This window comes from Pongo pygmaeus, chromosome 19 (assembly GCF_028885625.2).
Source record: "Pongo pygmaeus isolate AG05252 chromosome 19, NHGRI_mPonPyg2-v2.0_pri, whole genome shotgun sequence".
NCBI classification, from domain to species: domain Eukaryota; kingdom Metazoa; phylum Chordata; class Mammalia; order Primates; family Hominidae; genus Pongo; species Pongo pygmaeus.
In genome coordinates, this window is record NC_072392.2 from 20,444,653 (window position 1) to 20,471,005 (window position 26,353).

The following is a 26,353-nucleotide window of genomic DNA, read 5'->3' on the forward strand; positions in this document are numbered from 1 at the left end:
GCTGGAGTGCAGTGGCGCGATCTCGGCTCACTGCAACCTCCGCCTCCCGGGTTCAAGTGATTCTCCTGCCTCAGCCTCCCAAGTAGCTTGCCTTAAGGAGCGTAGACACAAAGCAAGGGAAGGGTCCCCAGAGAGATCCTGGCCCACAGGGTCAGTGCCTCATCCCCACATAACATAAAAAACAGCCTGGGACAGGCGCCCACCACTACGCCCGGCTAATTTTTGTATTTTTTAGTAGAGACGGGGTTTCACCAAATTGGCCAGGCTGGTCTCGAGCTCCTGACCTGGTGATCCACCTGCCTTGGCCTCCCAAAGTGCTGGGATTACAGGCGTGAGCCACCGCGCCCGGCCACATTCTTTTTTTTTTTGAGATGGAGTCTCCGTCTGTCGCCCAGGCTGGAGTGCAGTGGCATGATCTCAGCTCACTGCAATCTCGGGCTCCCGGGTTCAAGCAATTCTCCTGCCTTAGCCTCCCGAGTAGCTAGGATTACAGGCGCACACCGCCACGCCCAGCTAATTTTTGTATTTTTTAAGTAGAGACGGGGTTTCACCATGGTGGTCAGTCTGGACTCGAACTCCTGATCTTGTGATCCGCCCACCTCTGCCTCCGAAAGTGCTGGGATTACAGGCGTGAGCCACTGTGCTCGGTCAGCTGTTTATTGATTTTGAGTATGTTATTGATTTTGTGAATGGAGAAGGGATCATCGGGTGGGGTTCTTTGATCTGGAGCAAAAGAAATGGATTCTGATTAACCAAGGGGGAAAAAAGAGGGGGGTGGATTTAGTGGAAAGAAGTGGAGTAGTTCAGAGAATCAAAGGCAAGCCAGCATGGTGGCTCATGCCTATAATCCCAAATACTTGGGAGGCTGAGGTGGGAGGATCGCTTGAGCCCAGGAGTTTGAAGTTGCGGTGAGCCATGATCACGCCACTGCACTCCAGCCTGGGTAACAGAACAAGACTGTCTCAAAACAAATAAACAAAACAAAACAAAGGCCAGGCTTGGACAGGCCACCACCCAAGGTAGCTCCAGGATCTCAGAAATGAGAATTAACAGGCAAGTTTTTTGTTTGTTTGTTTGTTTTTGAGATGGAGTCTCGCTCTATCGCCCAGGCTGGAGTGCAGTGGCACGATCTCGGCTCACTGCAAACTCCGCCTGCCAGATTCATGCCATTCTCCTGCCTTAGCCTCCTGAGTAGCTGGGACTACAGGTGCCCGCCACCACACCCGGCTAATTTTTTGTATTTTTAGTAGAGACGGGGTTTCACTGTGTTAGCCAGGATGGTCTCGATCTGACCTCGTGATCCACCCACCTTGGCCTCCCAAAGTTCTGGGATTACAGGCGTGAGCCACCGTGCCCAGCCTGTTTGTTTTTTGAGGTGGATTCTCGCTCTGTCACCCAGGCTGGAGTACAGTGGCGTTATCTTGGCGCACTGCAACCTCTGCCTCCCACGTTCAAGGGATTCTCCTGCCTCAGCGTCCCAAGTAGCTGGGACTACAGGCGTGTACCACCATGCCCTGCTAATTTTTGTACTTTTAGTAGAGACAGGGTTTCACCATGTTGGCCAGGCTAGTCTTGAACTGCTGACCTCATGTGATCCGCCTGCCTTGGCCTCCCAAAGTGCTGGGATTACAGGCATGAGCTACTGTGCCTGACCAGCAGGCAAGTTTTTGAAGGCAACACTGCTGTGGGTGGTCCACAGGGTGGACAGATGCTGGGCAGTTAATTCAACAGAGGACCTCTCCAGGTGGCTAGGGTGTTGGCTGACAGCATGCAAATCCCCAGAGCTCTCACCTGCAGCTGGCATGTGAAACCCCACTGAACATGAAGCAGTTTTGTTCTTTAAAGCCTACCTTTGGATCTGAGAACCAAATATAGGTTGAGATACCTGGCCTACCAGTAACCTTTAGTCTAGACTATGGAATTTCCCTTCTAGAAACTTACCCTGCGGATAAATTTGCGCAAGAACATATATGAGAAACAGAATGCAGGATATAATGTACGTCATCTGCTGGGGACTGGTTACATATAGGAAGGCTTTAAGAATGAGGTTGGGCACGGGGGCTTACGCCTGTAATCCCACCACTTTGGGAGACCAAGGTGGGTGGATCACCTGAGGTCAGAAGTTCCAGACCAGCCTGGCCAATGTGGTGAAACCCCATCTCTACTAAAAATACAAAAATTAGGGGCCGGGAGTGGTGGCTGACGCCTGTAATCCCAACAATTTGGGAGGCCAAGGTGGGTGGATCACTTGAGGTCAGGAGTTTGAGACCAGCCTGGCCAATACGGTGAAACCCGATCTCCACTAAAAATACAAAAAAGTAGCTGGGCATGGTGGCACATGCCTGTAATCCCAGCTACTTGGAAGCTGAGGCAGGAGAATCGCTGAACCTGGGAGGTAGAGGTTGCAGTGAGCCAAGATCACACCACTGCACTCCAGCCTGGGCAACAGAGTGAGACCCGGTCTGAGAAAAAAAAAAAAAAAATTTGGGCCGGGTGCAGTGAGTCACCCGAGGTCAGGAGTTCAAGACCAGCCTGGTCAACATGGTGAAACCCCGTCTCTCCTAAAAATACAAAAATTATTTGGGCATGGTGGTGCATGCCTGTAGTCCCAGCTACTCGGGAGGCTGAGGCAGGATAATCATTTGAACCTGGGACGCGGAGGTTGCAGTGAGCTGAGATTGTGCCACTGCACTCCAGCCTGGGGACAGAGCAAGACTCCGACTCAAAAAAAAAAAAAAAAGAGCCTGGGTGCGGGGGCTCACACCTGTAATCCTAGCACTTTGGGAGGCCGAGGCAGGTGGATCACCTGAGGTCAGGAGTTCAAGACCAGCCTGGCCAATATGGTGAAACCCAGTCTCTACTAAAAATACAAAAGAATTAGCTGGGCATGGTGGTGCATACCTGTAATCCCAGCTACTCGGGAGGCTGAGGCAGGAGAATCGCTGAACCTGGGAGGTAGAGGTTGCAGTGAGCCAAGATCACACCACTGCACTCCAGCCTGGGCAGCACAGTGAGACTCCGTCTGAGAAAAAAAAAAAAAAAAATTTGGGCCGGGTGCAGTGGGTCACCTGAGGTCAGAAGTTCAAGACCAGCCTGGTCAATATGGTGAAACCCCGTCTCTCCTAAAAATACAAAAATTATTTGGCATGGTGGTGCATGCCTGTAGTCCCAGCTACTCGGGAGGCTGAGGTAGGACAATCATTTGAACATGGGACGCGGAGGTTGCAGTGAGCTGAGATTGTGCCACTGCACTCCAGTCTGGGTGACAGAGCAAGACTCTGACTCAAAAAAAAAAAAGAATCAGGGTGCGGTGGCTCACGCCTGTAATCCTAGCACTTTGGGAGGCCGAGGCAGGTGGATCACCTGAGGTCAGGAGTTCAAGACCAACCTGGCCAATATGGTGAAACTCAGTCTCTACTAAAAATGCAAAAGAATTAGCTGGGCATGGTGGTGCATGCCTGTAATCCCAGCTGCTTGGGAGCCTGAGGCAGGAGGATTGCTTGAATCCGGGAGGCGTAGGTTGCAGTGAGCCGAGATCTTGCCACTGCACTCCAGCCTGGGCGACAGAGACTCCGTCTCAAAACAAACAAACAAACAGAGTAAGGCAGTTCTCTCTTGGTGGATGTGCAACAATCTCCAAGAGTTAACACTGTTAATGATATAAGCATGAGGTAGTGTGTGGAGGGAGTTACTGTTTGCATGTGTGGGGGTGAAGGAGATACATACAATAAGATTGTGTCAGAATCTCTGTTACACTGTAACAGTGATTGCCATTAGGGAGGGGAACTGCAGATCGGGGAAACAGTAGGAGGGAGACTTGTTGCATATGTCCTTATGCACTGATTGAACTTTTTTTCTGTGCCTGTATTTTTTTTTTTTCTTTTTCTTCGAGATGGAGTATTGCTCTGTCACCCAGGCTGGAGTGCAGTGATGTGATGTCAGCTCACTGCAAACTCCGCCTCCCGGGTTCAAGCAATTCTCCTGCCTCAGCCTCCTGAGTAGCTGAGATTACAGGCATGTGCCACCACGTCTGGCTAATTTTTGTACTTTTTTTTTTTTTAGAGATGGGGTTTCCCTATGTTGCCCAGGCTGGTCAAATGCTACTCGTTTGAGCAGACTTCTTTGTATTACAGTTTGGAGTGGTTATGTTTTAACTCTCAAGCCAAGCTGAAAGTTTTAAGGGTGTGAAACTTGTCTGTAAATTTTCTGAAGAAGCAAGCACCGTGCCCTTCTGAGGCAGGAGAGGAGCTACGGCTTTCTCAGACCACACCAAGAGTCTGTTGTAGAAAGGCACTATGCACATTTCCAAAGAAGGGGCGCTCTGAGAGAGGACAGCAGAGAATAGTGGATAGATGTTGGTCCCTGGCTCTGACTGACATGTGAAAATCTCAGCCTATCAGCTGGGCCACCAGCTATTGCCCCTCTCTGCACCTCAGTTTACTTTGCTCATCTGTTAAACAGTGATAAGTGTGCCTGTCCTACCCTGTTGCAACAATCTGTCAAAAAACAAGCCAAGACCGGGTGCCGTGGCTCGCGCCTGTAATCTTAGCACTTTGGGAAGCTGAGGCAGGCAGATCACTTGAGGCCAGGAGTTCAAGACCAGCCTGGCCAACATGGTAAAACTGTGTCTCTACTAAAAATACAAAAATTAGCTGGGCATGGTGGCCTGCACCTGTAATTCCAGCTACTCTGGAGGCTGAGGCAGGAGAATCACTTGAACCTGGGAGGTGGAGGTTGCAGTGAGCCGAGATCTCACCACTGCACTCCAGCCTGGGCGACAGAAAACAAAAAAGACCTGAAGCCAAGGTTGTATCTGTTTACTAAAACAATGCATGTGAAATGTTTAGTCCATGTAGTTACCATTTCTTTTTCTTTGGGTGGGGGAGGGGTGTTGTTTGCTTTTTGTTGTTGTGTTTTTGTGTTTTGTTGGTTTCATTTGTTTTTGAGACAAGGTCTCGCTACTGGACTCAAGCGATTCTCCCACCTCAGTCTCCCAAAGTGCTGGGATTACAGGTGTGAACCACCAGGCTCAGCTTATGATAACTATTTCGAGTCAGCATTTGACAATTTGAAGAAAACTTTTTTTTTTTTTTGAGACGGAGTCTTGCTCTGTTGCCCAGGCTGGAGTGCAGTGGCATGATCTTGGCTCACTGCAACCTCTGCCTCCCGGGTTCATGGGATTCTCCTGCCTCAGCCTCCAAAGTAGCTGGGATTACAGGTGTGCGCCACCATGCCTGGCTAATTTTTGTATTTTTAGTAGAGATGGGGTTTCGCCATGTTGGCCAGGCTGGTCTCGAACTCCTGACCTCGTAATCACGCCTGTAATCCCAGCACTTTGGGAAGCCAAGGCGGGTGGATCACGAGGTCAGGAGATCGAGACCATCCTGGCTAACACGGTGAAACCCTGTCTCTACTAAAAATGTAAAAAATGAGCCGGGCATGGTGGCGGGCGCCTGTAGTCCCAGCTACTCAGGAGGCTGAGGCAGGAGAATGGCGTGAACCCAGGAGGTGGAGCTTGCCGTGAGCCGAGATCACGCCACTGCACTCCAGCCTGGGCTACAGAGCGAGACTCCGTCTCAAAAAAAAAAGAAAAGAAAATGCAAGTGGACTGGCCAAAGGAGAAAAGGGAATTCATTAGTGTGGTGGGCACTCCTGGTCAGCATTTGTTCTTCTTGCAACTCCGGGAGTGAGCCCTGATTTGACTATGCCAATTATCATAATTCCCCACATCACCCTCCCGTGATCCAAGCTCTTCCATTCAGAGCAAGCCTAGGATTTTAGTTTGCTGAGCTGGGAGAAAGAGATGCTCTCTCTTCCTTCCTTCCTTCCTCTCTCTCTCTCTCTCTTTCTTTCTCTCTCTCTCTCTCTCTTTCTCTCTTTCTTTCTGTCTTGCTCTGTCATCCAGGCTGGAGTGCAGTGGCGTGATCTCGGCTTACTGCAACCTCCGCCTCCCGGGTTCAAGCGATTCTTTTGCCTCAGTCTCCCGAGTAGCTGGGACTACAGGCGCATGTCACTACGCCCAGCTAATTTTTGTATTTTTAGTAGAGATGGGGTTTCACCATATTGGCCAGGCTGGTCTCGAACTCCTGACCTCATGATCTGCCCACCTCGGCTTCCCAAAGTGCTGGGATTACAGGCGTGAACCACTGCACCCAGCCTGCTCTCTGTTTTCCATGGCGTGGCCACAGATCTGAGACATGGATGTGCCACAGCCAATTTGCAGCTAGTCAAGACACCAGCCAAGGAAAATGGCCACATGTCCAAGAGGCATATGTCAAAGAATGGAGCCAGAGCCTTGATCACACTGCACTTGAACCCTAGCTCTGGAAATTTTGGTTAAATGAGTCAATTGATTTCAATTATCATTTAAGCCAGTTTGAGTGGGGTTTTTCTCTTTCTTTCTTTTTTTTTTTTTGAGGTAGGGTCTTGCTCTGTTGTCCAGGCTGGAATACAGTGGCACAGTCATGGCTCATTGCAGCCTCAACCTGCTAGGCTTAAGGGATCCTCCTGCCTCAGCCTCCCAAGTAGCTGGGACTACAGGTGAGCACCACCATGTCCAACTAAATAAAAAAAATTTTTTTTTTTTTTAGAGACAAGGTCCCACTATGTTGCCCAGGCTAGCCTCTTACTCCTAAACTTAAGTGATCCTCCCATGTGGAGCACCAGTAGGATTATAGGTGTGAGCCACCTCACCTGGCCTGGGTTGGGTTTTCTTTTTTCTTTTTTCTTTTTTTTTTTGAGAAGGAGTCTCACTCTGTTGCTGGAGTGCAGTGGTGCAATCTGGGCTCACTACAACCTCTGACTCCCTGGTTCAAGCAATTCTCCTGCCTCAGCATCCCGAGTAGCTGGGATTACAGGCACGCGCCAACATGCCCAACTAATTTTTTGTATTTTTAGTAGAGACAGGGTTTCACCATTTTGGCCAGGATGGTCTCGATCTCCTGACATCCTGATTGGCCTGCCTTGGTCTCCCAAAGTGCTGGGATTACAGGCGTGAGCCACTGCTCCTGGCCTGAGTTGGGTTTTCTATCACAATAGTTCCAACAAATGTATTGGCTTGTGTGCTGAAAAGTCTATGATTAAAGCTTCAGGCATGGCTGGTTGGCTGGTTCAAGGTGCTTAATATCAGCAGGAATCTATCTTTTCTCTCATCTCTGTTCCCATCTGTGTTGGCTTCATTCTTAGGCTGGCTCTCCATTATGGAGCTACTCCAGGCTTATGTCCCACTAGCTCAGTAGCCTGATAGGAAGAGAAGCTTCTTTTTTTCTTTTTTTTGAGACGGAATTTCACTCTTGTTGCCCAGGCTGGAGTGCAATGGCACAATCTTGGCTCACTGCAACCTCTGCCTCCCGGGTTTGAGTGATTCTCCTGCCTCAGCCTCCCAACCAAGTAGCTGGGATTACATGTGCCACCATGCCTGGCTAATTTTTTTTTTTTTTGAGACGGAGTCTTGCTCTGTTGCCCAGGCTGGAGTGCAGTGGCGCAATCTCGGCTCACTGCAAACTCCGCCTCCTGGGTTCACGCCATTCTCCTGCCTCAGCCTTCCGAGTAGCTGGGACTACAGGCGCCCGCCACCAGGCCGGCTACTTTTTGTATTTTTAGTGGAGATGGGGTTTCACCGTGTTAGCCAGGATGGTCTCGATCTCCTGACCTCGTGATCCGCCCATCTTGGCCTCCCAAAGTGCTGGGATTACAGGCATGAGCCATCGCGCCTGGCCAATTTTTTTTTTTTTTTTTTTTTTGAGATGAAGTTTTGCTCTTGTTCCCCAGGCTGGAGTGCAGTGGCATGATTTCGGCTCACTGTAGCCTCCTCCTCCCAGGTTCAAGCGATTCTCCTGTCTAAGCCTCCTGAGTAGCTGGGATTACAGGTGCATGCCACCACACCCAGCTAATTTTGTATTTTTAGTAAAGACAGGGTTTCACCATATTGGCCAGGCTGGTCTCAAACTCCTGACCTCAGGTGATCTGCCCACCTCAGCCTCCCAAAGTGCTGGGATTACAGGCATGAGCCACTGCACCCTGGCCCCTAGAAGCTTCTATTTTCAATGATTTCTGTAGAAGTCCTGGGCTTGGCTTGAGACTCGTTGGTCTGCTATGAGTCAGGTGCCCATTCCTGAACCAATCACTGACCAGAGAGAGAAAGCTTTGATTGACTCAGGCTCAGAGCTGGAAGGGAGAAGGAGTCGCTCCCTTCAGCCTATTCATATTCTTCCCAAGAGTTTAGTTTTAGGCATGGTGGCTCATCCCTGTAATCTCAGCACTTTGAGTGGGTGGCTGAGGCAGGGGGATCAACTCCAGGAGTTTGAGACCAGCCTGGGCAACATTATGTGACCCTGTCTCTACAAAAAAATTAGAAAAAATAGCCAGGTGTGGTGTAGTCCCAGCTACTTGGGAGGCTGAGGTAGGAGGATTGTTTGAGCCTAGGAGATTGAGGATGCAGTGAACCATGATTGTGCCACTGCACTCTAGCCTGGTTGACAGAACAAGACCCTGTCACACACACACACACACAAAAGGCTGGGCATGGTGGCTCACTCCTGTAATCCCAGCACTTTGGGAGGCCAAGGTGGACAGATCACCTGAGTTCAGGTGTTCAAGACCAGCCTGGCCAACATGGTGAAACCCTGTCTCTATTTAAAAAAATAGAAGGGCCAGGTGCAGTGGCTCATGCCTGTAATCCCATCACTTTGGGAGGCCAAGGCAGGCGGATCATCTGAGGTCAGGAGTTCGAGACCAGGCTGACCAACATGGTAAAAAAATACCAAAATTAGCTGGGCATGGTGGCACATGCCTGTAATCCCAGCTACTCAGGAGAATCGCTTGAACCTGGGAGGCGGAGGGTGCAATGAGCCGAGACTGCACCACTGCACTCCAGCCTGGGCGACAGAGTGAGACTCCATCTCAAATAAATAAATAAATAAATAAATAAATTTAAAAATACAAAAGTTAGCCAGGTGTGGTGGCACATGTCTGTAATTCCAGCTACTTGGGAGGCTGAGGTAGGAAAATTGCTTGAACCTGGGAGGCGGAGGCTGTGGTGAGCTCCGCGCCACTGCACTCCAGCCTGGGCAACAAGAACGAAACTTCGTCTAAAAAAAAAAAAAAAAAACTTTAGCTTTGGAGTTTAGGCTTGGGTTTTCCAGGGTTACTACTTTTTAGCTGTGTTATCTTAGGCAAATAATGGAAGCTTTCTGAACCTCATCTGTAAAATGAGGATAACGGTAGTCTCAACCTCTTAGGGTTTTTATGAGGAGGAAATGAGGTACTCCATGCAAAACATTTGCACAATGCTCACTACTTTGTTGTCATTGTTATTATTACTATTTCCTTCCTCCAGCAGCTGCACTTCCAGGATGTTGGCACAGGCCCTTCCTTCCCCATGAGCTAGAAGGAAACTTCCTCCTGTGAGAGCTGTCATAGCCCTTTCTCTTGATTGTCTATGTGGCATTTGGTTTCTGCTCATGTTCATGCTGCCCAAACTCATAACTTCTCTGTCCTTCTAGACTTCCAACCCCTAGAAGGGAAAGGATGGCTCCATTCCTTTCAATGTCCTTAATAAGAGAACTGCCATCAACACCCATCCAGTGCATTTACAGTTTCCAAAGCATCTCCTCCTCTGCCTTTTCACCTGAGCCAGAATGCAATCCTAGGGGGTGGGAGGAGTTATTATTCCCACTTCACAGATGGAGAAACTGAGGTCCAGGGAGGGGCAGTGACGTCATGGTCAAGCAGCAAGTCGGTGGACAAGAAATTAGGTGTTTCTGGATTGCCAACACAAGTTTCTTTTTGTGGGACAAATAGTTTTGAATATAGAGTTCAAGCCTTTGGTGAAGATCCCGGGGAGCCTGTTCTGCACCTGTGCTAAGTGATTCTTTTCATTCAGCATGCAGTCTGTCCCTGTCTGCTGCCTGCCAGTCTTTCCCCCAAAGTCCCTTCCTGCTTGAAACCCTCCTTCCCTAACCCCAGAGACACCCCTGTCCTGCACTGCCAGCTCTTTCTTCTGAAATACACCTCTCCAACCAGCCCCCATCAGTCTGCCCCATTATCCACCTGGAACCAACCTCCAGACCTCTGCAAGGGCAGATGAGAGTGTCTCCTCCAGCCCTGTTTTCCATGGACTGCTTTGGGCACAGATGAAATTGTTCAGCGTATCCTGCAAGTTCCTCTGCAAGACTGCTTATGTGCTCTAGACTCATAGAACCTGGAATTGAATCCTAGCCCTGCCACATGCTGCCTCAGTTTCCACATCTAAAATAGGAATAGGGCTGCTGACATCAAAGGATCATCATGAGGATGAATTGAGAGAGGAATGCTAGGGGGCTGATACGCTTCAAGGAGGGGGTCCAGGAAAGAGAAATGACTTCGAGGAATGCAAGAATGTCCCCTCTGACCTTGCACGTCGGTGGTGGTCTTCCGGCCTCAGGACACCCTCCCCCACTTCCCAAGCCTGGCCTAATCTAGTATTCTCCAACTCACTTCCTGTCCTGTAGGTTAGCTCATCATCTCATTATCTGTATCCAGTTCTCTTTCCAGGCTTGCATATTATCTGTGCGGCTACACACACTTGCTAGGTGGGTGGTGAAGGGAGTATTAGGCTCTGCATACGGAAAAGTGGGCCTGGGTGGCCAAGCCCCAGCATCTTTCCAAACCTCAATTTCTTGTCTGTAAAATGTGAACAGCAAGAATGTGCACCTTGCTGGGCACGGTGGCTCACGCCTGTAATCTCAACACTTTGGGAGGCCGAGGCGGGAGTATCACGAGGTCAGGAGTTCGAGACCAGCCTGGCCAACATGGTGAAACCCTGTCTGTACTAAAAATATAAAAATTAGCTGGGTGTGGTGGTGCGTGCCTGTAATCCCAGCTACGCGGGAGGCTGAGGCAGGAGAATCACTTGAACCTGGGAGGTGGAGGTTGCAGTGAGCTGAGATTGTGCCACTGCATTCCAGCCCGGGCAATAGAGTGAGACTCCGTCTCAAAACAAATAAATAAAAAAAGAATGTGCACTTGTGGAATTGTGGTAAGGTTTTAGGCCAGCACTGGTCAGCATGGTAGCATCTAGCCACATGTGGCTATTTACATTTAAATTAATAAAAGTTTAATGAAGTTTAAAAAATTCAGCCCCTCAGTCTCACTAGCCACATTTCAAGTGCTCGCTGGCCTCCTGTGACTCGTAGCTATCCTACAGACAGCACGCAGAAAAAACATTTCCATCGTGGAGGGAAATTCTGCTGAACAGTGCTGATTTAGAAGCATCACGCCTGTGCTGTGCATCAGCTATGTGTTATAACTCATCTGACATTGTAAACTCAGGGCAGAAGCATGATTGCAGTGTAAAGTTCTGCTTTCCTTGGAGATGGGGTAAAGAGGTGAGGCTCACAAGGAATGTTGGACTGGTTGAAGGCATTCTCTTGGATGAGGGTGGACCAAGTTCAAAACGGGGAGCTCCGACTTCTGCTGCAAGGCAGGCACATAGGGCATAATTCCCTCTGCTGGTGGAGAAGGGACACCAAGCAGTGGGAAGGGTGGTTAACTGGAGAGTGTTTCTGGCATCTAGAACTACCAGTGTTTGATTTTTCAAAGGAAAAGTGGCCATGTGGTTTTGCAAACGTGTTACAAACTCTCTCCACTTTTATTGTATTTATTGTATCACTAGCTAGACAAATAAAAAAGAGAGAGAAGATACAAGTAAACATAATCAGAAAGGGCAAAGAGGACATTACCACCGACCCCATAGAAACACAAAAAAGCCCTCAGAGACTATTATGAACACGCCTATGCACACACACTAGAAAACTTACAAGAAATAGATGAATTCCTGGAAAGATACAACCTTTTTTTTTTGCCAGAGAATGGAATTCCAGATCCCGGGTGGTTAGAACCTTAAAGGATACTTTCATTCCCTGGTTCCTGTATAGGGAGGAGGAATCTGAGGCTCAGAGAAGTACAGTGACTTGTTTAAGGTCCCTCAGTGGGTTAGGGCAGAGGAAGACTTCTGGCCACAGCTTCCCTGAAGCCAGGGCTAGGCACAGTGTTGATGTCACCCAGGTAACAGGGATGGTGCCCTCTGCCCACCTAGCAAGGCCTGACTCATGCTCCGCGCCCCTGCTGTGAGAGGTCTCTGCTGACTCCCACCCTGATTGGAGCAGGTTAGTCAGCTTTGAGGTGCAGCCTCCAGTTCTGGCCCCTCCAGTTCCGGGACTCTCATTGGAGGCATTTGGGGCTGTCTCATTTCTGTGCCCAGCACAGGGCTTGGCACAGAGGAGGTGCCTTGTGGGTGCCCGCCAGTCAAGGGTTTCCGTTTTCGTGCCCTTAGGTAACCCCTTGAGTAGCCTAAAGAAGCCTATAGACTTCTCCGAGTCGTTTTTGAGTATATTTTATTGACGTGAAATACACGCACGAAAAAGCGCACAAATCCAAAGTGTACTTCCGCGCATCTTCATAAAGTGAACACACTTGTAGCTTAAGAACCCAACCCTACCAGCGCCCGGCAGGCCCTGGCCCCCTTCCAGTCTCTCCTACTGAACAAGGTTTTTGAGTGAAACCGGCGGGCCGGAACGTGAGTGTCTGCTTGACGGGTCGGGGCCTGCGCGTGCTGCCCGGCCGTGAGTGTGGGGGGCCGTGAGTGTGCACGGGGTGGAGTGGCCTGAAGGGGATCAGAGTGCGCGCGTTCGGGTATTAATTTGGCAGGGTTTGTGTGGCGCTCGGAATTGGGGTTTGTTTGGGGGCTCGGGGGTCGACTGTGGGGCGCTGCGAAAAGGTGGGCCGTCCGCGTGGGGTCCTGGAGCGCAGGAGGCGGAGGGGAAGCCGCGCATGGGCCACAAGGGCGGGGCTCGGGCGGGGCTCTGGCGGGGTCGCAGGGGCGTGGCCTGCGGGAGTGGGGGCGGGGCCTAGGCGGGCTCGGGGGCGGGGCCTGCGGGCGCGCGCACGCGTCCGGCGCGCCCCCTCCCGGCCGCCATGTTGTCTGGTGTGTGGGTGTCAAACGGAGCCAGACGCGGCGGTGGCGGCGGCTCTGCTGGCTCCGGTCGCTCCCGCCTCCCCAGCGCTGCCGGCGGCCGCAGCGGCGCACCCCCGCCGGCCCGGAGGAGCAGAGGTGAGCCAGAGCCCGTGGGGCTCCAAGGCCAGAGCGAGTCCCCCAGGCGAGGACCCTCCCCCTCTCCAGGGCGCGGACGCCCCCAGAGCACAGGCTCCCCTACCTCACCAGCCCCGCCAGGGCATGCGCCCCTGCCGCCCCGCTGGTCGCTACGCCAGGCTCTGGGGCATCCCCTTCTTTCCAACCAGGCCCCGCCCCACGGACTGGAGCATGGCCCCTTTCCCATCTGGATCCAGCTTTCCGCTGCAAGGATCTCCCCCCTTACCCGTCCCTATCATCGAGCATCTCCTTTTATGTCCCCAGAGTCCAGGGCGCCCCTTACTCCTACCTCGGATCCTGGAGCCCCGTTCATCTTCGAACAACCCCGCCCCCCTCCCCAGAGCACGTTCCTCCCCTCCCTGGGCCCGGCGCCCCTTCCTCCTGAGCCCAGCCTGGTCTCCCGCCCGCCCCCGTGCAGAGCCCGGTCCGGGCGCTCTCCGGGAATCGCGGGAGGGGTCCTTTTCTCTGTCCCGGATCCCGCCCGTCTCACCTTTCCTGGGGACTGTAGCAGGGCCCCCTTCCGTCCTCGGGGACCGGGCTCCCCACTCCCCAGCCCCCACTCCCACGGAACAGCGGGGACGGGGGCGGAAGAGCCAGGCTCCAGCTGCCTTTTGTTCCGCGTGGGATGGCAGAGACCCACCCCGCCCGGCGGTCCTGCTCGGCTGATCCGGGTGGGTGAATGGGTGCGTGGGGTCTGGCCTCTTCCAGGAGAGATTTCTTCTCTCCCTATGGGGCGGCTCCCCGAGAGCCGAGCGCGTTGGGAGGCTGGCCTTTGCTAGAGGAGTCGGTGCCAACAGGTTTTTGTTTGCGACCTGAAGTTTGCCCAGTGGCTTTGCCTGGGGCAGCTTGAGCTCCTTGTGAATCCCCCCGCAGGAGCTTGTGGAAGGCCATTTCTCCGCCCAAGGACTCCGTCTGAGCGACTCCTTCACAGTTGTGCTGCCCTGGGGACGTATCTAAAATCTGTGCTTTAAGAGCGGAGAGGGCTTAACCATCATTAGGGTTCAGATGAGGGAAACTGAGGCCCAGAACTACAGTAATTTGCCCAAGGTCACGCAGTGATACTGTGTCAGTGCAGAACTGGAAGCTAGGTCTCCAGGCTCTGTTTACCACATTTAATAACTTTTTTATTTTTTAGGGAGATGTTCAGGACCCTATCTTCCCCTTTATTTTTAATATTTATGCAACAAAGTGGGCAGGAAAATATGAGAAGTAATGAGTTATTCCTTTTCACCTCCAGAAAATACCCTGTGAAAGAAGGGATTGGAACAGGGTGTTAAAATGATGGGAAAAGGTGAATTTTAAGAATCCAAGCTTCCTCTCATTATGTAATATAATGAAGATTTGGCAGAAAACGTGTCTCTTGTAGCTCTAGATACAGAATTTTAGGTGCTGACAAAATCTTACGCTGAATCTGGCATAGCAGTGATCGAGTTAGCACTGATAATTAAGTTTTCATCTGTATTTAAATGAACATCAAAAGGGACTACAATTTGCTTCTGAATGGTACTTGTTCGGTGCTTGTTTTTGGGACAAGTGATTGTTTTGGGGAAGCGCACCTAGACTTTTAAATCTTTTATTTATTTATTTTTTTGAGACGGAGTCTCTCACCCAGGCTAGAGTGCAGTGGCACGATCTCGGCTCACCGCAACCTCCGCCTCCTGGGTTCAAGCGATTCTCCTGCCTCAGCCTGCGGAGTAGCTGGGATTACAGGCGCACGCCATCCACCATGCCCGGCTAATCTTTGTAGGCTGGTCTCGAACTCCTGACCTCATGTGATCCGCCCACCTCGGCCTCCCAAAGTGCTGGGATTACAGGCGTGAGCCAACACTCCCGGCCTAAATCTTTTATTTGTCTGTATTTTTACTTTTACATTTTAAAAGCTTATTTATTTCCCTAGTTTTAAAATTGGGCTAGTAATCTTTATCAGTCTCACTGGGCTATTTTGTAAGCAGGGAATGAGATACTGGTTATTAAAGATTTTGGTAAAGTGTAAGTTACTTTAAGGCATGATTCAGGACTGCTTCCCACAAGTCCCTGGACCAGGAGCCAGTTCGGATTGTCTTGTGGGATGTACCAAGTTCCCCTGGTTTACAGAGGCTTTTTGCCTGTCAGAAGCCTGAGCTGGCCAGATGGAGAGCTCTGTGGAAAACTCTTCCAGCAGTGTGTGTTGGGCCAAGCACTCGAGGTGTGAAGAAATGTAAAACTTTCAAGTGATAATATCTAGCATTGTGTATGCAGCCTTGAAAAATGACCCAACCTTTGTAGAAATTCTCTGTTATCACTAACCCTCTTCCATAATGAGCGGAGGATTTCCCAAGAATTGGGATTCTGATAAGAGTCCTGCAAAAGTTGAAAAGTTTTGGGACTTTTTTTTTTTTTTTTAACTTTAATTAGGAGGAGCGGCAACTTTCAGTTGTGAACTGAAGTACTAAGAGATTTTTATGCATGGAATTGTCCTTGTCATACTTTTGGAAAGTGCATTAAAATTTTCTAAGTTCTCTGGCAGTTCTCACTGTTCCCCATAACCTTTCTCTCTGGCTTATAGCGTGTGAAGGACCACGATTGTTGTCATTTTATGGCGTGTATACCTGGTGACCCTGACCTTGGAGAAGTCAAAGGGCTTGGATTTGGGGAATTTTTTTTTTTTTTTGAGACGGAGTCTCACGTTGTTACCCAGGCTGGAGTGCAGTGGCGCAATCTTGGCTCACTGCAAACCTCTGCCTCCTGGGTTCAAGTGATTCTCCTGCCTAACCTCCCGAGTAGCTGGGACTACAGACGTGTGCCACCATGCCCGGCTAATTTTTGTATTTTTAGTAGAGATAGGGTTTTGCCATGCTGGCCAGGCTGATCTCGAACTCCTGACTTCAAGTGATCCACCTATCTTGGCCTCCCAAAGTGCTGGGATTACAGGCGTGAGCCACCATGGCCAGCCTTGGATTCGGGGAAGTTGAGGCTGGAAAAGATGTGAGGAATTATGTAGTTTGTATCCCTTTTTTGTCTGCTGGACTTTTAACTTATGTATTCGGTGTAAACAGACCTCTTCTGTCAATACTTTGCCGGCTAGCTCGCCCGATGTTTGGCCCGTTTTTCTCCGCTATCCTGCCTTCACCACCCCACACAGTTTGCTGGTGCACTTACGACATTGTCCGTGTGTCTGGGGCTCTTGTGACACTGTGACGTCTTTGAGGCCAGTGGTCAGCCTGTCTTTACTTCTCCAGTACCAGGTTCAGTCTCTGATAGATGGTAGGTGCTCAGTAAAGGTCTGTCACCAGTATTCCTCGAGGCAGGGGAGCACATTTTTATGGCTCCATTACTGCAGCCTCTACTGTTCTGTTGCACTGTTGCTGAAATCACTACTGTTGGTCCAGCAATTGTGTGTCAGTTGCATAGGTTTATCCACCTCATCTGCAGGTGAGGAGACTGAGGCCTAGGGAGCTTAAGTTACATGCTCGAGGTCGCACAGCCAGTAAGTGATTTGAACAGATCTGTTGGACTCCAAAATATTATTATACCTGTTACCTACTTCGAGGACCAAGTCTCGTGGGGATGAAGAGACACACTGCAAGTTAACAGTGGACTGAGGGAGGTGGGGTGATATGATTAAGGTGGTTGAGGATGGGAAGAGCGCATTTGTTTTTTGTCAGATGCATTGTGAAATGAATGTTTAAGTCCATCTGTTGAGTTTTTGAAAATTGACAAACTTGCTGGGCGTGGTGGCTCATGCCTGTAATTCCAGCACTTTGGGAGGCCAAGGCGGCTGGATCACCCTGAGGTCAAGGGATTGAGACCATTCTGGCCAACATGGTGAAACCCCATCTCTACTAAAAATACAAAAATTAGCTGGGCGTGGTGGCGCACACCTGTAGTCCCAGCTACTCGGGAGGCTGAGGCAGGAGAATCACTTGAACCTGGGAGACAGAGGTTGCAGTGAGCCGAGATCGCGCCACTGCACTCCAGCTTGGTGACAGAGCAAGACTCCGTCTCAAAAAAAAAAATTGACAAACTTTTTCTGATAAGTTCGTCAATGGAATTTTATTGCGTAACTAGTTCATTCAAGTTAACTAAAAATAGAAACTTAGAAAAACAAATACAGTGAAATAAATACATGTTGAAAGCCATTTCAGCAGCCTTTTTTTTAAACCACCGTAATTTCACATCAATATTTAACATAGGGATTACCACCAATTTGTGAGTAGAAAAACTGAGGCCCAGAGAGGTTAAGTAAGCTGTGAGGAACTGGCACAGCCAGGATTCAAAGTGAATCTGTGTAATTCCCAGGCCTGGGGCCCTTCTGCTCCACCGGCCTCTGTGGAAGGCCCCAGAAAATGATAGGTATTCATTTAAATAATAGGATAAATTTGTTGTCTGAAAAATCACCACCAAGTTTATTTAGAAGGTTGGGAATTGCGAATAACGAGATTTCTTCTGGCTCTTTCCTAACCTTAGAACCTTTGAAAACACTGTGGTTTGAATGTCAATAATTAATGGATCATTTTAGCTGAGAGACACTAGATTTGGTGTTTGATTTGAAAAAAAAAAAAAAGCCTAGGCCAGCCACGGTGGCTCATGCCTGTAATCCCAGCATTTTGGGAGGCTGAGGTGGGCGGATCACTTGAGGCCTAGAGTTTTTGAGACCAGCTTGGCCAGTGTGGCAAAACCCCGTCTCGACCAAAAAAATACAAAAATTAGCTGGGCATTGTGGCATGCACCTGTAGTCCCAGCTACTCAGGAGGCTGAGGCAGGAAAATCACTTGAACCTGGGAAGGGGAGGTTGCAGTGAGCTTCCAGCCTGGGTGACAGAGCAAGACTCTGTCTCAAAAAACAAAAACAAAAAACCTGCCTTCTTTTGAACCAGATCCGCAACATTGTTAAAATGCTGCCTATCCATGCATTGGATTCTTTCTGTGACTCATTCCCCTAGTACCTTAGGTGCTGGAGCCTGCTTTGTTCCTGGGCATAGAAAGTCCTTTTCCTGGTTCTGTTTCCTGTTGGTCCTGGTCTAGGCAGAGTGTGCTTCACTTTCAAGCCCTCTAGAGACAGAACAGGTAACTTAATTCTCTTTCCGTTCAAAGCAATACAAGGAATTGGACATGCAAAGGGCTGTAAATAAAGGGACTCCCCATCTTCTCTTCATGGTAACCCTGCTGATACATAGAACAGGGAAAAGTAGGCTCATCCTGGGGGATGGCTGATCGTTTAGGGCTAATGCATGATGTGGATTTAAAAGCATTTATAATTAATCACTTCTGAGTGCAGGCTTCATTTTTCCTCTTGGTCCCACCCCTCTTAGGTAGTTGCACGTTGCAGCAGCTCGATAGCTGAGAACACCAAGTGGTACAGTTAATTTGGCTTCAAAGGCCATGTGGCAGATAGCTTTGGAATGAGGTGTGGGTACTAATGGGCCTCCTGGCTGGGTGGCTTTGGGCACTTTAATCACTGAGCTTTGGTTTCCTCATCTCTAAAGGTGGGCTCATAATCACTACTTCATGGAATAGACTAACCTTGTTTCTCAAACTCCTGTGTGCAGCAGAAGCACCCAGAGGGCTTGCTGAACACGTGGCCGGGGCTCTACCCCATTGTTTCTCATTAGGGAGGGGAGGCCTGAGAATGTGTCTATTTTTTTTAAGACAGAGTCTTGTTCTGTTGCCCAGGCTGGAGTGCAGTGGCATGATCTTGGTTCATTGCACTCCACCTCCCATGTTAAAGCGATTTTTCTGCCTCAGCTTCCTGAGTAGCTGGGATTACAGGCGCGTGCTACCATGCCCGGCTAATTTTTTTTTTTTTTTTTGAGACGGAGTCTTGCTGTCTCCCAACCTGGAGTGCAGTGGCGCAGTCTCGGCTCACTGCAAGCTCCGCTTCCCGGGTTCACGCCATTCTCCTGCCTCAGCCTCCTGAGTAGCTGGGACTACAGATGCCTGCCACCACGCCCGGCTAATTTTTTTGTATTTTTAGTAGAGACGGGGTTTCACCGTGTTAGCCAGGATGGTCTGGATCTCCTGACCTTGTGATCCACCCACCTCAGCCTCCCAAAGTGCTGGGATTACAGGCGTGAGCCGCTGCGCCCGGCTATGCCCGGCTAATTTTTTGTATTTTTAGTAGAGATGGGGTTTTACCATGTTGGCCAGACTGGTCTCAAACTCCTGACCTCAAGTGATCCACTTGTCTTGGCCTCCCAAAGCGCTGGGATTACAGGTGTGAGCCACCGTGCCTGGCAGAGAATGTGTATTTTTAGCCAGCTTCCAAGTGCTGCTGATGCTGCCGGTCTAGGGACCAAATTTGGGAACCTTGGCCCAGAGGACTGCATGAGAAGGTGTGTAAGATGTCTAGCACCTGCTGGCTGTGCAGTAGAAACTCAAAAATGACACTGAAATGTTTCTAAATATTGGTCTGAAGATGATGGATGGCGTGACATTTGGAAAGGAAATGTGGGTTCTCAAAGAGCGTTTTCACTTCATTCTTTTGTGATTGTAAGTTAGACTGTGGTCACAGGGATTATCACTATTGGGTTAATTGAGATGCTTTCCTTAATGAAGGGGACAGAAGATGTCATTGTCCTTCAAAAAGGCTGTAAATCTTGGAATCTGTTGAAAAGGCATGTTCATCATTCTCACACATCATGTAAGAAGTTTGCTGTCTAGGCCTTTTAGAATTGTAACTTGGGGGCTGGGTGCGGTGGCTCATGCTTGTAATCCCAGCACTTTGGGAGGCTGAGGCTGGTGGATCACTTGAGGCCAGGAGTTGGAGACCAGCATGGCCAACATGGTGAAACCCCATTTCTACTAAAAATACAAAAATGAGCCAGGTGTGGTGGCGTGGGCCTATAGTCCCAACTACTCGAGAGGCTGAGGCACGAGAATTGCTTGAACCTGGGAGGTGGAGGTTGCAGTGAGCTGAGATTGTGCCACTACACTCCAGCCTGTGTGAGGGAGTGTGACTCTTCTCAAAAAAAAAAAAAAGAATTGTAACTTGGAAAGGTTGAGGGAGTAGTGTTGTTGGGTCCTCGATTCCCATGGGGCCACTTGGCATGGACCACTGGTGTTAATGGAAGTTGCTTCTCCTCCCTGCAGCAATTCAGATTTAATATTCTTTCATGTTTACAGTTCGAATTTTTTTCTTCAGTGGTAATTATCAACTTGTCCATCAAAACTGAATGTGCAGGGAGGTGTGTGTGAGCCCTGATGGTTTTTGAATATTTCCTGTGTGCCAGGCCTTATATTACTAATTTTATGCACTGTGTTTAATTTTCATGGTGGTCCTGCAAGCCCTATCACCATTTCTCATTTTGCATTTTAAAAAACTAAGAGGGGTTCAGTAACCTGCCCCAGGCCATACAGCTTGTATGAACTGCTGCTGGTATGCCCCAGCTGGTATTTGCTGCCACCTGTGTCAAACTCAGAACTGCTTTATTTCCACGACCTCATTTGCAGCTGTGCCAGGTACGCCCATTACCTCACTGTACCCTCACAACAGCCCCAAGAGGTAGGCTGAGCAAGCTGAGGCTCGGAAGAGGCAAGCTTGGTCATGGGGACCTGGCCAGTGGCTGGCTGGACCTGAATTCAGTCCCATGCCTGTCTGATTTTGGAGCTTTATGAAGTTGTTTCTATGACAACAGTTTACCTGTCAGGTGACCCTAAGCTGCCTGGATGTGTACAGCAGGGACCTAGGGCTACCCTAGCTGGCTTGACTCCAAGGAAGTCTGTGTGGGCTGGTAAGGATTTTTGTGTTTGCAGAGCTGTGTTAAAATAATTGGCCAAATTTTTCCTTGAGCGAAGGGGATATTTCTTTTTACTTTGTGATCCTGCAGCTCTGCACACTGGTGTGGGTACTAAGGACTGAAAACCCTCTACTAATGCTACTTTGTTAAAAGGGGGTCAAATATGGAATTTGGTAGTTTTTTTTTTTTTTTTTTTGAGTCGGAGTCTCTGTCGCCAGGCTGGAGTGCAGTGGCGGGATCTCAGCTCACTGCAACCTCTGCCTCCCAGGTTCAAGCAATCCTCCTGCCTCAGCCTCCTGAGTAGCTGGGACTATAGGCATGTGCCACCACGCCCAGCTAATTTTTGTATTTTTAGTAGAGAGAGAGTTTCGCCATGTTGGCCAGGATGGTCTTGATCTCTCTCTTTTTTTTTTTTTAAAGACGGAGTTTCGCTCTTGTCGCCTAAGCTGGAGTGCAATGGCGCGATCTCGGCTCACTGCAACCTCCATCTCCTGGTCTCAAGTGATTCTCCTGTCTCAGCCTCCTGAGTAGCTGGGACTACAGGCACGCGCCACCACGCCTGGCTAATTTTTTTGTATTTTTAGTAGAGACCAGGTTTTACCATGTTGGCCAGGCTGGTCTCGAACTCCTGACCTCAGGTGATCTGCCCGCCTCGACCTCTCAAAGTGCTGGGATTACAGGTGTGAGCCACCATGCCCGGCCCTTCTTCATCTCTTGACCTTGTGATCCTCCCGCCTCGGCCTCCCCAAGTGCTGGGATTACAGGCGTGAGCTATCGCACCCAGCTGGAATTTGGTAGTCTTAAAAAGTTACATGTGGCCAGGCGTGGTGGCTCATACCTGTAATCCCAGCACTTTGGGAAGCCGAGGCAGGTGAATCATGAGGTCAAGAGATCAAGACCATCCTGGCCAAATGGTGAAACCCCATCTCTACTAAAATACAAAAATTAGCTGGGCGTGGTGGCGCATACCTATAGTCCCAGCTACTTGGAAGGCTGAGGCAGGATGATCGCTTAAACTGGGAGGCGGAGGTTGCAGTGAGCTGAGATCGTGCCACTGCACTCCAGCCTGGCGACAGAGCGAGACTGTCTCAAAAAAAAAAAAATAATTCCATGTGAAGTATCTCCTTCCCCGGTAGGCAATTAACACCTGGGTTCTAGCCAATGGGTAATTTTCGCTCTGGTCTTAAAATGTCCTGGGGAGGCTGGGGTGTGAGCATTTTCCCAGGGTTTGAGCACTCCTCGCAGCTCCCCAGCCAAGGAATGGTAAACAGCTATGTGCTGGTGCCTGCCCTGCACTTGTGGGAGGCCCTGGAGGCTTGGACTTGAGTTTGTTTTGTGAACTCTTTAAGACTCTGAGGTGAATAAATCAATGTGAGCAAAAAGTTGTATTAAAAGGCCCCTTCCCCCCACCAAAAAAAAATCCTAGCAATAAAGGGATTTTTTTTTTCCCCTGAAAGCAAGTCCTCCCTGTGTGCCTTTTTTTTTTTTTTTTGAGGCGGAGTCTCGCTCTGTCACCCAGGCTGGAGTGCAGTGTCACGAGATCTCAGCTCACTGCAGTCTCCGCCCCCGGGTTCACGCCATTCTCCTGCCTCAGCCTCCCAAGTAGCTGGGACTACAGGCGCCTGCCACCATGCCTGGCTGATTTCTTTTTGTATTTATGGTAGAGACAGGGTTTCACCGTATTAACCAGGATGGTCTTGATCTCCTGATCTCGTGATCCACCCACCTCAGCTTCCCAGAGTACTGGGATTACAGGTGTGAGCCACCGCGCCCGGCCCCCTGTGTGCCTTTTTGATACTCAGAGCTGTCCTGGGATATAATGACTATACTATAGATGACAAAATTTGGGAAACAACTGATTGGAGAAAGAATTTGTATGTCACTTTATGAGAAGCAGCTAGGAGATGTAGAAGTATGGGCATTTCAAGGACAGTTTCATGACTGAGGCCAGTGTCAACCTGAAAAATATGGAACACGTGATCTAGAGGCAAATATTGGTTATAAATGAAATGCCACCAAGAACTTAATCTAATTGAGAAGACAAAGTTACTGTTTGTGAGACAGAAGCTAGCAGTTTGTTGAGCCATGATTTTGATTCTTTGTCATGGGGTCAAGAATGGAGAAAAAATTTAGAAGAGTCAGGGAAGGCATCAGGAGAAGGTAGGATTTGAGCTGGACCTTGAAGAACAAGAAACAGTATCCCTAAGTGGAAGGCAGATGGGAAGGTATTTTGGATCTCAGGAACAGCAGGAGTTAAAGCTTGAGATGGGATGGAGTAGGTGCTTGAGTGTGTGCCGGCTCCTGCAGCTGGTGACGGGTGGATGCCTGCTGGGAGCAGTGAGCTCCCAGGTGGCCAGATGGCCACTGGCTCTGATGAGGCAGCAGCCTTGGGGTTTGGTTTTCTGGGTAGTAGGGAGCAGGGTAGGTCTTGAGGAGTGCGTGCCACCTCAAGGGTTTGAGAAGGGGGCCCGGCGGAGTAATCTCTGTGGGTGGGGGCCTGGCCCAGACTGGCTTCCTGAGACTGGCTAGATAGCAGTTCTAGAGATGGAGAATGAAGAGAAGCCAGAGTTGAGTTGTGTTTAGGGAGTAAAGGGGGCCTCAGTGCTGGCTGGGAAGTTTGGATTTGACTCCCTGGGAGCCTGCAAATCATGTGGCCTGGAAAGCTAGAAAAATGCCCGTGATGGGGCCCCACCCCAGACCAATCAAGGGGGAGCTAGTAATTTTTAGAAGTGCCCCCAGATAGTTCTCATAGTCTGTGTGGGTTGAGAAGCTGAGCTGTGTGCTTGGAGGAGCCTCTGGGAGTGTCAGGGATTGGAAGGGGAAAATTGGAGCCAGAAGAAGCTTTTGAAGTAATGTGGTGTGGGGACTGGGCTCCTGAGCTATTGTAGAATGACTGTGGATTGGCTGGTGGAATCAGGGCTGGAGAGGAACTGGCAGAAATGATCACCCTGGCTGAAATACGCCTCTAAGCTACCTTGGTAAATAAAGAAGGACAGCTTAGCAGAAAGTTTAAACAAGGGACGGGCAGAAGAGACTGTGATCCACCTATTTGGCAAGCCTCCCTTCAACCTGCATTTTAGCCACAGAGCAGGCACAGCAGGTTCTTATCTGTTCTCTCAAGCTGGCTAGCCAAGTTCCTCCCCACCCCCTAAATTATAATGACTGCAGCAGATGGTACATGTAAAATTTTAAATTACATTTCTTTAATTTTATTAAAGATAGTTGTAGAGTTACTAATTTAGATAGATTCACTTTACTAGTCAAAGTCTAGAAGTGAGATTTTACATGGTACAGTTAATGCATGTCACAGTGTCATTGTAATATGTGGTATTTCAGTCAAAAAATGAGTTTATAGTCCACTTCATTTATTCTTTACTTAATGCTTATTGAGCACATATGTATTATGTGCTGTTGGCTGGGAACGTGTGAGTGAATAAAATTTAAGTTCCTCTTACATTTCAAAATAGTTTTTGGTCTGCAGATGGTGGCTCTTGCCTCAGTAACAAGTAATATTAGCTTTGGGAGATAGCTGGGGGAGGGAAGTTTAGAAAGTGGTGTCAAACACTAGAATGGAACCTGGGAACCAGAGAAGGCTTCGAGGAAATAGTATGTAAGTTGAGTCTTGAAGGAAAAGTGGGAGTTCTCAGGGACAGAGATGAGAGGATTCCTGGCCGAGGGAGTTGCATTATGCAGAGGCCTGAGCTGAGCAAGGAGGGTGCAGAGGAGGAAGAGCTGGACATGTGGCAGAGGCCCAGCTGCCTGCTGACCAGACTGTCCAGGCAGGACAGGTGAGCTTGGTGAGGTTTGACTCATGGGCTGTGGTTTTCACATAGCCTTTTGGTGGTGAGTGGGCAGGACTGTGGGCCTTCCACCCCACCTCTAATCAGAGCATCTCTGTGCTGGTGAAAGTGGGGAGCTAAAAAGAGCCCACTTGAGAAGTGTTCCTCTGCTGTTGAAGAACAACTGAAGTTATCTGGAGCTGCAGTGAGCAAGCTGGTATCCTGAGGGTGGCTGGGAGGGAGAGATTGGAGATTTCTTCCAGAGGACCTGAAGAGCCCTCACTTTTTTCTGTTTGCAGTGAGATGGATGTTCCCTCCTCTACTCCAGGCCAGTTTCCCAAGGCATCTGGGTAATGTCTATGTGATTAAACAGTCTCTTGGGAATAGAACTCCTTTCAGTTAAGCAGCTCTGTTTTCCAGAAATCCCTGGATAATTTTATGACCATGTGGTAAAGGTAAGGGACCTTGCGTTAACTTGGGGTGAATGTCAGAGAGCTGCTGTGTGCTAGGCTCTGTGCTGGGCACCCAGGAAATGGTCCTTGCCCTTGACTCTGCCCAGTCTGGACTAGAAAAGTGGTCCTTAGGTGGATTGAGCTCACAGATGTGTTTTGTTTGTGCCTCTTTCTAAACATTAAAATTGCTTGCTCTGTCAGTTTCCTATGGCTGCTGTGACAAACTGCCACAAATGCAGTGGCTTAAAACAACACAGTTGTATAGGCGGGAAGTCCGACACAGGTCTTAATGGGCTGAGGTCATGGTGTAGTTAGAGCTGGTTCCTGCTGGAGGCTCTCGGGGGGAACCCGTTTTCTCTGCCTTTCCAACTTCTTGAGGCCTTCTGTGTTCCTTGGCTCGTGCTCCTTCCATCTTTAAAGCCAGCTGCGGTTTTCCACTCTTTCCCACGTGGTTTCTCTCTGACCCTGACTCTTCAGCCTCCCACTTCCACTTTTAAGGATCCTTGTGATTACATTGGGCACACTGAATAATCCAGGATACTGTGTTTTAAAGTCAGCTGATTAGAAACTTAAATTCTTTTTTTTTTTTAGACGGAGGCTCGCTCTGTCTCCTAGGCTGGAGTGCAGTGATGCCATCTCGGTGCACTGCAACCTCTGCCTCCCGGGTTCAAGGGATTCTCCTGCCTCAGCCTCCTGAGTAGCTGGGATTACAGGTGTGCGCCACCATGCCCGGCTAATTTTTGTATTTTTTAATAGAGATAGGGTTTCACCGTGTTGGCCAGGCTGGTCTCAAACTCCTAACCTCAAGTGATCTGCCTGTATCAGCCTCCCAAAGTGCTGGGATCACAGGCGTGAACCACTGTGCCCTGCCTAGAAACTTAAATTCTAACTGCTACCTTAATTCTCCTTTGCCACAAAACCTAACATATTCACAGGTTCTGAGATTAAGATGTGGTTATCTTTGGGAGGCCACTATTTGCTGGTCATAGTTGCCAACATTAAAAACAGGAGATCTTACATAGCCTCCTAGTCTTGCAGCTTCATTGACAAATCAGAACACTTGGCAGCCTGGGGCCTGTACTGTTGCCTGGCAACAGTGGGTCAGAGCCAGTGTCGGCGCCATCTCTAGTTGGGGTTTGCGGGTGCCAGTTCTCCACAGACTTCCACCCTCCGCATGGTGCCTGCTTATTTCCCGTGGTTGTCTGGTCCCTGCTCTGGGGACACGGGCTTACACAGAGTCCAGTCAGGGCAGAATCCCCAACGCAGGGTGGCTGAGTTT

General features: G+C 49.5%; 1 protein-coding gene across 6 annotated transcripts in view; it reads left to right on the forward strand.

Moving 5' to 3' along the window:
- Nucleotides 1-12,900: 12,900 nt before the first annotated feature.
- EPN2 (epsin 2) overlaps nucleotides 12,901-26,353 on the forward strand; it is a 99,434-nt gene continuing 85,981 nt past the window's right edge. Inside the window, exon 1 of one of the 6 annotated variants that reach the window (XM_054458448.2) lies at nucleotides 12,901-13,090. In XM_054458448.2, coding sequence (XP_054314423.1) covers nucleotides 12,955-13,090 — 136 coding nt within the window. In that variant the 5' untranslated portion in view covers nucleotides 12,901-12,954. Of the gene's footprint in view, nucleotides 13,091-24,921; nucleotides 25,078-26,353 lie in introns of those variants that run through there. The other 5 variants (XM_063656220.1, XM_063656218.1, XM_054458445.2 and 2 more) reach the window with 5 other exon arrangements.